Source organism: Genypterus blacodes, unplaced genomic scaffold (assembly GCF_046128005.1).
Source record: "Genypterus blacodes isolate CSIRO-AG114 ecotype Tasmania unplaced genomic scaffold, CSIRO-AGI_Gbla_v1 ptg000053l_1, whole genome shotgun sequence".
Classification (NCBI taxonomy): Eukaryota; Metazoa; Chordata; class Actinopteri; order Ophidiiformes; family Ophidiidae; genus Genypterus; species Genypterus blacodes.
Genome location: NW_027466865.1, coordinates 2907635 through 2919929, shown reverse-complemented (window position 1 = coordinate 2919929; position 12295 = coordinate 2907635). Strand labels below are relative to the sequence as shown.

Below are 12295 nucleotides of genomic sequence, written 5' to 3'. Positions count from 1 at the left end.
GGACTCACCGTTCTTAAGTTTCACCTCTTCTGTTCTGGCCTGAACACTCAACTTTCTGTCTGAATGAAGACACAATGAAGTGTCCGCCTTTGCCAGCGAGTGAAAGTATACCTGCGGACAGCAAATGGTAGGAAATGTGGGTCTCTGAGTGCAATACATGTGAGACATCCGAAAGAAGGCACATCAAATGTATTTTTGGACACATAACGTTTGATCATGACACTGCAGATCACATTGTCTCTTGAGATTCTTTTTCAGTTTGAAATTCAGCTAAACAATTTCACCTCATTTCTGAGAAATTGTTTAATGTATAAATATAGCGAAAGTCCTTCAGAAGCACTCACATAGCTCCTGCCTGTGTCATTGTCCTGTGTCACCGGTTGTTTGCTTCGACCCAAAATTACAAGATATTTAAAAATATAATAGTTTGCTCTTTGTCTTTGAGGCCAGTTGCCTTTAACGTTTCACCGATTAGGTCACATGCATCAACCTTTTCAGATACAGAATAAATGTTCAATTTTGGGAAGAATAGGCAAAGAGTTGCCACTGAAACAGCTAGATACCGCCACAAGATGGCAGTAATGCTACAATAGAAATGTCAGCTGCGGTAATATTTTAGCGAAGAAGAGAGACACCTCCTATCGTGGTTGCTTATCCTTCAGAATAAAAGCTATTAATTATTTAAACGCTTGTAATTGGGTCAATCACCATACACATGGAATGAAAGCGCAATAGTCGATGTGAGAAAAGCGGGAATCTTACAAGTGACATCCGTCCATTGATGTAACGGTGGTGTATATACCATGAAATGGTATTTCGAATTGATGACAGACAATACACGCAGTATTGTCAGTTTGTGAACAGATGGTCAGTTCACAAATGTGAAAATGTTCCTCTTGGATTGGTTTTAGCCAGGACACACACGGGCCACACTTGACCCCAGATATGTCTTCCTACGATGTGTAAATATTGCGTTGTTCTAAGCATTTGTGATAAATATGCAGGAAATGCATTTTATTTTTGAAGGATTATTGTCGGAAGTGTTATTGTTGTGTTTTCTACAGCTGGCGGTCACCGGCATAATATAATAACCCAATATAATGTAACTGTCCTCTCATATTATTAAATAAATAACGCATGTGAGGTGTAGTATTCGTAAGTAATTTACCAAGGATCAAGAAAGAACAGAATGGAGGAATAAACTCGAACAAATGGCTCTTTATTAGCGAGCTAACGCGTTATCTTCAGACATGTATGCTCTCTACACAATCATCGCTGCTTTAGTCTCTTTTTTCATTTTGAAGTGGATGAAAAAGAGGAGGTATTGCACTGACCTGAAAAGACTCGATGGGAAAACAGTTCTTATTACAGGTAAGAGCACGTCGCTTCATTCATTAAAATGGATTTGGATGGAGCAGCTGATGCTGAATAATCCTTAAAAATTGTACATTTGATGGATACAATCCTCTCTGAATAATTAAGTCTTGGGACAGGTATGTCACAACCAGGTTGTGCACGTTGTAAATTGTTCAGGCTTGACTGTATGTACATCTCTAAAGGTTACACGTTATACGAAATGCAGGAAAAATATAGAGTAAAAAAAGACATGATAAAGGGATAAGGATTTATTTATTTATTAAACAGATTAATCTCCATGACTATTAAGAATAGTTATACAGTTAAATATAGTCATATAGATTATAAGAGTCACTGCATGTTGGTGGCATCTTCAACAAAATGGAGGTAACAATGTAACAGTCAGCTTCAGTGTTTAAATGTTTTGCTGTATTTCTGCAGGTGGAAACACTGGCATTGGCAAAGAGACAGCAGTCGCCTTGGCAATGCGAGGCGCCCGTGTAGTCATCGCTTGTAGAGATTCGGAGAAGGCTGAAGTGGCTGTGAGACAGATCAAGTCCAAGAGTCACAGTCTGAATGTCCTGCACATGGAGCTCGATCTGGCAAACCTGCACTCCATCAGAGAATTCTGTAAGAGCTTCTTACAAAGAGAGAAGAGGCTTGACATCCTGATTAATAACGCAGGTGAGTCCTATACATGTATATGATTGTCAGCCAGAAGCCTGCCTCAGCTTGTTTTTGTTATTTTCCTTAAAGACAGAAGTCTTTGGGGCGGCAGTAGCTCGGTCCATAGGGGACTCGGCTTATGGACCAGAGGGTGGCCGGTTGGAGTGCCCTGTGGACCAAAAACTGTGCACTGGCAGCTGAAGAGTTGCCAGGTACCACTGCCGAGGTGCCCTTGAGCAAGGCACCTTGAGTGTAAGTGTAAACACTGGTATTAATAAAAGGGTGTTCTTCTTATTTGTTATGTATTGTTTTCTTTTCTACAAACAACACGCCTTTTACTCTCTCCCCCTTGCTGTTTTGTCCACTTCCCTTCTCTGTGGTGCTTTCAGGGATGCCCAGTGTCCTCGACTGGACAGAGGATGGCTTCAGCATGTGTTTCGGGGTCAACCACCTGGGTCACTTCCTCCTCACTAACCTGCTCCTGCCTCGGCTGAAGGAAAGCGCCCCCAGCCGGGTGATCACGCTCACTTGCTCCAACTACAAATACCAGAAACTGGACTTCCAGGACCTCAACTACAACCTGTTGCCCTTCTTCACCTACTGCCGCAGCAAGCTGGCCAACATCTACTTCAGCCAGGAGCTTGCCCGCGCCACAGAGGGGAGAGGAGTGACCGCGTTTGCTGTGCACCCGGGTAAGAAACACGATGTTTTCACTGCGCTTTAAACGCTTCAATTAAAAATGGCGAACGCAGCGCGCCTCGACCGTTGCTGCTTGTGAGCTGCAAGTCTGTCATAGATGTGCGCATGCGCCATCGGACCCTGAGTCAATAAAGTCATGATAACGTTATATTATGGCTGAAACGCGGAGCAAACCCGTGAGCTGCCTTCTGTTGTGACGTGCCGCTCTTCGTCGCGTGAGCGCTAAAGGTGAGACGGGATGTAGCAAACATGTTGTTGACTGAGTTGTGACGTTGCTAACGGATAGTAAACCAAATTTAGGCTACAGATTACTTCTTTACCCAATGATGTCATCGTCTCTACGTATGAAAGCGTCTGCGTCATCACTGACCACGCTGCGCTGCTTTGTTTACACACCAATCGAGGACATTTCGATGTGCCTACTGTTTGTTGACGTATTTTAGGTTAGTCTACCGTTCTGTTGTAGGTGATTATGCTCAGAAATGCAAAGGAAACTATTTTACAAATATTGCATTTCAAGAAAGGTTCATGCTGAATAAAACAGCATAGAGTACAATAGTTTACTTTTTGGTTGGTCAAGAGCTACAATATTTTCTTCTATTTATTAACTTCAGCCTTCAATGGACACTAACAAAGAGGCTGTGTGCTTTCTAGTAGATTCAGCTGCCCTCTACAGTGTGAGGGGCCTGCACGCAAACAAATTCCACCTCTACATCATTTAGCCTGCTTTCAGTGCAGATATGTTAATGTCTTGCTACGGTGAGTTTATCAAATGTCTGCCTTCTGCCCCCATGTTGCTTAGGTTTTGTGCAAAGCAGCTGGACGTGCCATTACTCCATCTTGTTCCGGATGCTGATGCAGGTGATCATGTGGATGTTCTTCGTGCCGTGTGAGACGGGAGCTCAGTCTGTCATTTACTGTGCTGTGTCAGATGAGGCTGCCAAACACAACGGGGGTTACTTCAGCGACTGTCGACCCGCCACTCTGCGGCCTTACGCAAGAGATGCTGGCGTGGCAAGGAAACTGTGGGAGGCCAGTGAGAGACTGGTCAAACTGGCCTGATACTTGGAGGTGGGGGGGAAAGCTGACTCTTCCATTTTTTTATTATTTTCTTTGTTTTCTATTTTTTTTTTCACCTAGGATTTTATGCAACTCTTTCATGTGTTTCAGATGTGTATTCGAATGCAACATTGTGTTTTCTGTGTATTTATGATTTTTCTTCTTTGCTTAAATAAACTACTCACTTGATGTTTTGGCCCTCTGTTTGGAAATTACTTTGATATTAAATTAATTTTCATTTAAATTCTCATCAAAGCATCAGGCAGCAGCTAATTGCATGATCTGTATTTAAACAGGGACAGAAGGGTTCAAATCTGTTCCCACTACATACTGGTAATAATCAAACGGCAGCTTGAGAAGGCAGTGAAATTTGGGAGCAAACTAAATACAAACAGGTTGTAAAATAAAAAAGGTTTAAAAGATTATTGAGTGAACGGACTCTTTTACCAACAGACAGAGCTGATGTCATCATTTTTATTGTTGTTTCCTCTGGTTGAAGCTGCTGATCTATTCAATGTTATGAATCGAAAGTTTCAAGGTAGAAATAAATGTTCCTATAGGTGAAAGAATTAAATGTAAAGCTTTACTACCTAATTGTTTTTTCATGTTTAAAAGATTGTTAGATTTTCCGTTTTTGTTCCTCTCAGAGTAAAACGACGATAATGTCTCAACTATGAACGTAATACTGGCAGCTCCATCTGCTGGTGACATCATCACATTGCAGCTTTTATAAATCAATTACACCATGACGCAGGGAAGACAGAATGAAAGCGTATTTAGTCCCTGTTGAACAGAGGCGAGACGCAATTACAGGGTGTAAGATCTCCGCTGACAAACACGGGACTGAAGAGGCAACAGTTAAGCAGATTTAAATTTGGTGCTTGATTTTCTATCAAAGGATAATCTGGACACCAAAGCAATATGGCTGAGGAAAATACATGTTTAGAAAGTTATTTGACCTGTCCTGTGTGTTCAGAAACGTTAAGGGATCCTGTGTCTCTGGAGTGCACCCACAGCTTCTGCTCTGCCTGCCTGCAAGAACTCTGGAAATATAGTAAAAGCAAAACCTGCCCTATTTGTAAAAAAAAATCATCAAAACTTGAGAAGGGAGTGAACTTTGCTCTGAAGGAATTTGCTGACTGCTTTTCTGGGAGACTGAAATCTAAACCTCAGAAAGAAGTTGACATGGTGTGTAGTAAACACAAAGATGACCCTAAGTTGTTTTGCCGGGACGAGCAGAGAGCTTTGTGTCCCGTGTGTGACGTTCTTCACCAGAAAGGTCACAAGGTGATTGCTGTGCGACAGGCAGTCAGTGAGCTGAAGGACCAACTGAAATCTGACATAAAGACTCTGCAGGACAAGAAGAAGAAATTCAAAGAAGCTAAAGAAACCTACAGTGAACTGTTTCAACACTCCCAAAAGCAGACGGTGTTCACAGAGAAGAAGATCAGGGCCCAGTTCAACAAGCTCCAGCATTTCCTCAAAGAGGAAGAGGAGTCCAGACTGGCAGCTCTGAGGGAGGAAGAGGAGCGGAAGGGGAAGGCTATGGCCAAAGAGAATATGGACGACAAGCTCTCCTCTCTCTCTGACTGTATCTATGCAGTTGAAGAGGACCTGCAGAAACAGAACTTGTCCTTCCTCAGCACTTACAAAGCCACTCAGAAGAGAACCAGATCCCAATGCTTACTGGTTGATCCACAGCTGCTCTCAGGAGCCCTGATAGATGTGGCCAAACATCTGGGTAACCTGTCCTTCAAAATTTGGGACAAGATGAAGGACAGGATCACCTTCACTCCTGTCATTCTGGACCCAAACACTGCAAACAGATGGCTCTATCTGTCTAATGACCTGACCAGTGTGAGACATGGAAATATATGCCAAGAGATTCCTGACAATCGTGACAGAAACAGTCAATTTCACTTTGTTCTGGGCTCTGAGGGCTTCTGCTCAGGGAAACACAGCTGGGAGGTGGAGGTGGGAGACCATCCTGACTGGACTGTTGGTCTGGCTAAAGAGTCAATTGACAGGTCGGGGGAGATATTTACTGCACCAAGTTTTGGATTCTGGTGCCTGCAGCATCGCAGTGGAAAATACACTGATGGAATTGGTGGGACAGTGAGGGTCAAGAGGACTCTTCCGAGGATCAGGGTCCAGCTGGACTATGACAGGGGGGAGGTGTCCTTCTACTACCCTGAGGACATGACTCACATCTACACTCACACAGACACTTTCACTGAGAACCTGTTTCCATGTTTCTCTGTTGGAAATGCTATTGATGCAAAGAGCAAAAGTATCAAAATCTGTCAGACTAAGATTTCTCCTTGATATTCTGTTTTGGTGGTGGAGTAAAACCCGTTTTCAATTTTTGACTATAGAAAAACTACAACCTTGATCAATTTTCTTAATGGGTAAAATTGTGTGTACATTGATTATCTCTCTGCTTTACTGACTCACTGCAGGTCACTTTAGTGTTCTTGTCACACTTGATCATGCAGGCTGTTATGTTGTTGATGTGTCTCACTCTTCTTCTGCTGTCAGAGAGACGGCCGATCTCTTCTTTCCCTCATCTTTACAACAATAAAGGAAACACACCAGGTTGTAACTATTGTTTGTATGGCAAATGAACTTTACTTATACAGTTTTATCCAAAATGCTTTAGAATGACGTCACATTCACCCACTGGCAGACTCAAACCAGGAGCCAACCTGCACATCAGGTGCCTTGCTCAACAACACTTAAACAGCCTCTCTAGGAGGAGCCCAGCAACGAACCAGGAACCTTCCAGTCCCTTAATGACCCCTACCATCCTGAGCCACGCTGTCCTCATCCTGAGTTACAGTCAAATCTGTGTAGCTGATTTTCTCTTTCTGTTACTAATCTCTCCTTCTCAACTGTCCTACTGTCTCATCTCTTTGTGCACCTACATGTTCTCTTATTCTTCACCTGGTTGTTCTCAGGTAATGTCGCTTTGAATTGCCTCTGTCAATGTTTCTTCCCTAATATCTTTACAGTACATACACACTGTATAAGTGAGGGAAGGTTCAGCTTGTGTGAAAAAACGTGTGTTCTATTTTTTTCAGACTTTTTATTGCTGTTTACTCTGTGGATGAAGCTGCTGCTATTATGAAATCTATTTAGTGTTATAAATAGAAAGTTGACCGACTGAAATAAACGATGTCATGAGGCTGAAATGAATTGTAAAATGTATTCCATATTTATTTTAAGCCTCAAGACAAATACAGTGATCATTTTATTTTCTGCTTTTGTTCCTCTCAGAGGAGAATGACAGTAAATGTTTCAACTCTCCAAGTAATACTGACAGCACTATCTGCTGGTGACATTGTCATGTTGTTGTGTTTGTAAATGATTTACATCGTTACAGAGATAAAAGAAAATGAAAGTGTACTTTTGACACTGCTGAACAGAGTCGAGTTGCCATTACAGGGTACAACACCTCTACGGACATACATTTGGAGGATTAAATGCAACATGTTTAGAAAGCTTTAATTAGGTGTGTTTGCTGTTGAAACGTGATAACCTCAGAAAATGGCAGAGAAAAAAATTGAAAGTTTGCTGAGCTGTCATGTGTGTAGAGAGATGTTCAGAGATCCGGTGACTCTCAGCTGCAGCCACAGCTTCTGTCCCAGCTGCCTGCAACAATTCTGGGAGGAAACTAAAAACAAAAACTGTCCGATTTGTAAAAGAAGATCATCAAAAGGCGATCCTGGAGTGAACTTTACTTTGAAGGGACTTGCTGACTCCTTTGCTGGGAGAAAGAAAGCTGAACCATCCAAGATTCAGAAAGAAGAGGAAGAGGAGCTGGTGTGTAGGAAACATAGAGAAAAGTTTAAATTGTTCTGTAAGGACGAGCAGAGAGCTTTCTGTTCTGTTTGTGACTTTCCTCACCATCAAAGTCACAATGTGCTTCCTATAGAACAAGCAGTCAGTGAGCTGAAGGACCAACTGGAATCTGACTTGGAGTCTCTGCAGGACAAGAAGGAGAAATACAAAGAAGCTAAAGAAACATACAATGACATGTTTCAACACTCCAAGAATCAGCTGTTGTCCACAGAGAAGCAGATCAGAGCCCAGTTCAACAAGCTCCATCAGCTCCTGAAAGAGGAAGAGGAGTCCAGACTGGCAGCTCTGAGGGAGGAAGTGGAGCAGAAGGGGAAGGCTATGGCCAGAGAGATGAAGATGATTGAGGAGAAGCTGTCCTCTCTCTCAGACAGTATCTGTGCTGTTGAAGAAGAGCTGCAGAAACACAACATGTCCTTCCTCAGCACTTACAAAGCCACTCAGGGCAGAACCAGATCCCAGTGCTCACTGTCAGATCCACAGCCGCTCTCAGGAGCCCTGATAGATGTGGCCAAACACCTGGGCAACCTGTCCTTCAGAGTCTGGGACAAGATGAAGGACAACATCACCTTCACTCCTGTCATTCTGGACCCAAACACTGCAAACGGATGGCTCTATCTGTCTGATGACCTGACCAGTGTGAGACATGGAGACACACACCAACAGCTTCCTCATAATCCAGAGAGAAACACTGAATATGCCACTGTTCTGGGCTCTGAGGGCTTCAGCTCAGGGAAACACAGCTGGGAGGTGGAGGTGGGAGACCATCCTGTCTGGACTGTTGGTTTGGCTAAAGAGTCAGCTGATAGGAAGTGGAAGAGGGATGTTACACCAAAATCTGGATTCTGGTGTTTGCTGCATCGTAGTGGAAAATACACTGATGGACTTGGTGGGACAGTGAGAGTGAAGAAGAGTCTCCAGAGGATCAGAGTCCGGCTGGACTATGACAGGGGGGAGGTGTCCTTCTACGACCCTGAAGACACGACTCACATCTACACTCACAGAGACACTTTCACTGAGAAACTGTTTCCATGTTTCTCTGTTGGAGAAGCTGCTGATGCAAAGAGCAAAGAGCTCAAAATCTGTCAGACTGAGATTTCTCTGTGATTTTCTGTTTTGGTGGTGGAGTTAATCTTTTTATTTAATCAATCGCTGTAGAAGAACTGAGATGAAAGAAGATTCATGATTTTGATCAACTTTATTCATGGGTAAAATTGTTTAAATATTGATTTTAAATTCGATAAATTACCATGAATTGTGTATGGGAGAAATTGAGATTAGGAAAATGATCTTAAACTAATTTAGGATACAGTTATTTCACATTTATTTAGTTTCTCTCATCTTATTTGCAGGTTTGAATTTGGATTCATTTGTGATTTTAATTACTTTAAATTCTTCCTTAGTTTCAATCTGATCTTTGTGAAAACATGTTTTATTCCATCATTCATCCTATTATTTTCTGCTCTGAGCTTTTTAATAACATGGTGTGTTTCACTGTCCAGGATGAAGATGTTGTGATGTAATCAGCTGTTTTCTTTTTACAGTGTGTGTGTGTGTGTGATGAGGCTGAGGTTCTCTCATGTTAGCTTGTGTTTCTTCATCCTGCAGCATTTATAAAGGTTGAACGTCTGCTTGTTTCTCTGATGGAAGTTTATGATCCAGAGAAACATGAAGCACAAAGTCATGTGGAGGGTTGAGAGAAATACATTTGTCACCACTGTCACTGTTGAAATGTTTCATGCTCATAAACTTCATTAACATTCTATGTTTTAATGACCATCTCCTGTTTTGCAATGATTAGAATGAGATTATTCAACTAAAGCCTCAGTTTCCCTGTGACCCAAAGAGGTGATACGACCTCATGACAGCAGATTTGTGCCTCATGATCACTGTGCTGCTCAAGTGAATCTCCAGTGTTTTCTTCCTAACAGGTTAGAAGAACATGTGACCTGTAAGATTGTGAATAAGGTAAAATGTTGTTAAACTGGTTTATTCTCTGCTGTCAACCAGCCTGATGAATTCTCCACTCCTGGATTGAAGGAGGAATGAAGTACAAACTTGTTTTCTATTATAGCAGAATGGAGATAGAAACTCTTCATGGTATACGAGGTACATACATACATACATACATACATACATACATACATACATACATACATACATACATACATACATACATACAAAACAAACAGATAGACAAACAGACAAAACAACCACGGAGCGCTGCGGCCTCACTTTCTATATACTGCATAATGTGGGCTAATTTCATACACACATCAAGCTACATAATACAGTCTCTTCAAAATAAGTCAAACTTCCTGTGACCACCATTACTCTTCAACATAAGATCTCTACATAGGAGCTCTATGTTCCTGGTGTCACTCTTGTCTCGTCACCTGCATCTCACCTGGAACTTTCTCTACTGCCTCTGCATAGATGAAGTGTTAATCTCCCACACTTAGAATGTCGCGGCGGCGGGGATCGTCACGTCACAACACAACAACCGGAAGTCCTTCTTACTCAGAAAATTAGACTTTCCTGCTATGTATTCAATACATTTGGATTGCTCCGCCTCGTCTAAGCACTGTTCCATTCATCAGTATATTAACTCCTTCCTTACCAGCCCTCTCTCTCTCCATTATTTTAACGTTGCTTACTCCACGTGGAATGAAGCTGCTTCTACCGTGAGTTTCAGTGAATGAAGTGCAAAGGCAAAAATAACTTATATCATAAAGCTGAAAGGAATTAAAATTAAAACTTGACTACCTATATATTGATTATATTTATTTGTTGTATAATTATATCATGAATACGTTCTGCTTTCTGTTCCTCTCAATGTAAAATGACGGTATATACTGGAAGCACCGCCTGCTGGTGACATCATCATATAACAGGTTTTTAAAATAAACATTTACACCTTGACGCAGGGAATGAAAGTATATCTTGTCATCCTTGAACTAAGCCGGGGCACAATCACAGGGTGTGAGATCTTTGCTGAAAAACACACATTTAGATTACTAAAGGTTGAGCAGATTTTATTTTGGTGCGTTTTTCCATCAAAGGATAATATGGACACCAAAGCAATGGCTGAAGAAGAGACAACTTTAGAAAGTTATTTGACCTGTTATTTGTGTTCGGAGATGTACAAAGATCCTGTGTCTCTGCGCTGCAGACACACCTTCTGTTCCAGCTGCCTGCAACAACTATGGAGGTATAATAAAGCCGTAAAACAGTGTCCCGTTTGTAAGAGAAAATTGAGACGAGATACTGGAGTCAACTTTGCTCTGAAGGAATTCACTGATTCCTTTGCTGGGAGACTGAGACCCGACCCTCCCAAAGATTTGGACTTGGTGTGTAGTGAACATAAAGAAGAGGCTAGATTGTTTTGCAAGAATGAGCAGCGAGCCCTGTGTTCTGTCTGTGACTTTCCTCATAATCAATGTCACAATGTGGTTCATATAGGACAAGCAGTCAGTGAGATGAAGGACCAACTGAAATCTGATATAAAGTCTCTGCAGGACAAGAGGAAGAAATACAAAGAAGCTAAAGAAACATACAATGAAATGATTCAACACTCCAAAAAGCAGCTGTTGTACACAGAGAAGCAGATCAGAGCCCAGTTCAACAAGCTCCAGCAATTCCTAAAAGAGGAAGAGGAGTCCAGACTGGCAGCTCTGAGGGAGGAAGAGGAGCAGAAGGGGAAGGCTATGCCCAGAGATATGATTGACAACACACTGTCCTCTCTCTCAGACAGCATCTATGTTGCTGAAGAAGAGCTGCTGAAACACAACGCGTCCTTCCTCAGCACTTACAAAGCCACCTGGACCAGAACCAAATCCCAGTGCTCACTGTCAGATCCACAGCTGCTCTCAGGAGCCCTGATAGATGTGGCCAAACACCTAGGCAACCTGTCCTTCAGAGTCTGGGACAAGATGAAAAACAAGATCACCTCCACTCCTGTCATTCTGGACCCAAACACTGCAGGCAGATGGCTCTATCTGTCTAATGACCTGACCAGTGTGAGAAATGGAAACACACAGCAACAGCTTCCTGATAATCCAGAGAGAAACAGTACATTTGACTTTGTTCTGGGCTCTGAGGGCTTCAGCTCAGGGGAACACAGCTGGGAGGTGGAGGTGGGAGACCTTCCTGACTGGACTGTGGGTTTGGCTAAAGAGTCAGCTGACAGGAAGAGGGAGATACATGTTACACCAAAGTCTGGATTCTGGTCTTTGCAGCATCGCAGTGGAAAATACACTGATGGACTTGGTGGGACAGTGAGTGTGGAGAAGAGTCTCCAGAGGATCAGAGTCCAGCTGGACTATGACAGGGGGGAGGTGTCCTTCTACGACCCTGAAGACACGACTCACATCTACACTCACAGAGACACTTTCACTGAGAAACTGTTTCCATATTTTGGAGTTGGAAAAGCTGCTGATGCAAAGAGCAAAGAGCTCAAAATCTGTCAGACTGAGATTTCTCTGTGATTTTCTGTTTTGGTGGCAACATTTTAATTCAACTCACTGTACAAGATTCAGATTAATGACATTTTCTAGTTTCCTGACCTTGATCAATTTTCTTAATGGGTAAAACTGTGTAAACATTGATTATCTCTCTGCTTTTCTGTCTCACTGCAGGTCACTTCAGTGTCTTGTCA

General features: G+C 42.4%; 4 protein-coding genes across 4 annotated transcripts; all 4 read left to right on the top strand.

Moving 5' to 3' along the window:
- Positions 1-1039: 1039 nt before the first annotated feature.
- On the top strand, positions 1040-4263 carry LOC143001161 (retinol dehydrogenase 14). Its single transcript, XM_076150614.1, has 4 exons — positions 1040-1371; positions 1798-2040; positions 2412-2714; positions 3524-4263. Exons 1-4 carry the CDS (start codon positions 1251-1253, stop codon positions 3781-3783), a joined length of 927 nt encoding a protein of 308 aa, XP_076006729.1. The 5' UTR covers positions 1040-1250; the 3' UTR covers positions 3784-4263.
- A 702-nt stretch (positions 4264-4965) lies between these two features.
- LOC143001483 (zinc-binding protein A33-like) lies at positions 4966-6105 on the top strand. The gene has a single exon (XM_076151114.1). It carries the CDS (start codon positions 4966-4968, stop codon positions 6103-6105), a length of 1140 nt encoding a protein of 379 aa, XP_076007229.1.
- A 1080-nt stretch (positions 6106-7185) lies between these two features.
- Positions 7186-9827, top strand: LOC143001182 (zinc-binding protein A33-like). Its single transcript, XM_076150642.1, has one exon. It carries the CDS (start codon positions 7327-7329, stop codon positions 8743-8745), a length of 1419 nt encoding a protein of 472 aa, XP_076006757.1. The 5' UTR covers positions 7186-7326; the 3' UTR covers positions 8746-9827.
- Positions 9754-12135, top strand: LOC143001183 (E3 ubiquitin-protein ligase TRIM35-like). Its single transcript, XM_076150643.1, has 2 exons — positions 9754-10147; positions 11107-12135. The coding sequence occupies exons 1-2, from the start codon at positions 10102-10104 to the stop codon at positions 12123-12125; spliced, it is 1065 nt and encodes a 354-aa protein (XP_076006758.1). The 5' UTR covers positions 9754-10101; the 3' UTR covers positions 12126-12135.
- The last annotated feature ends 160 nt before the right edge of the window (positions 12136-12295 follow it).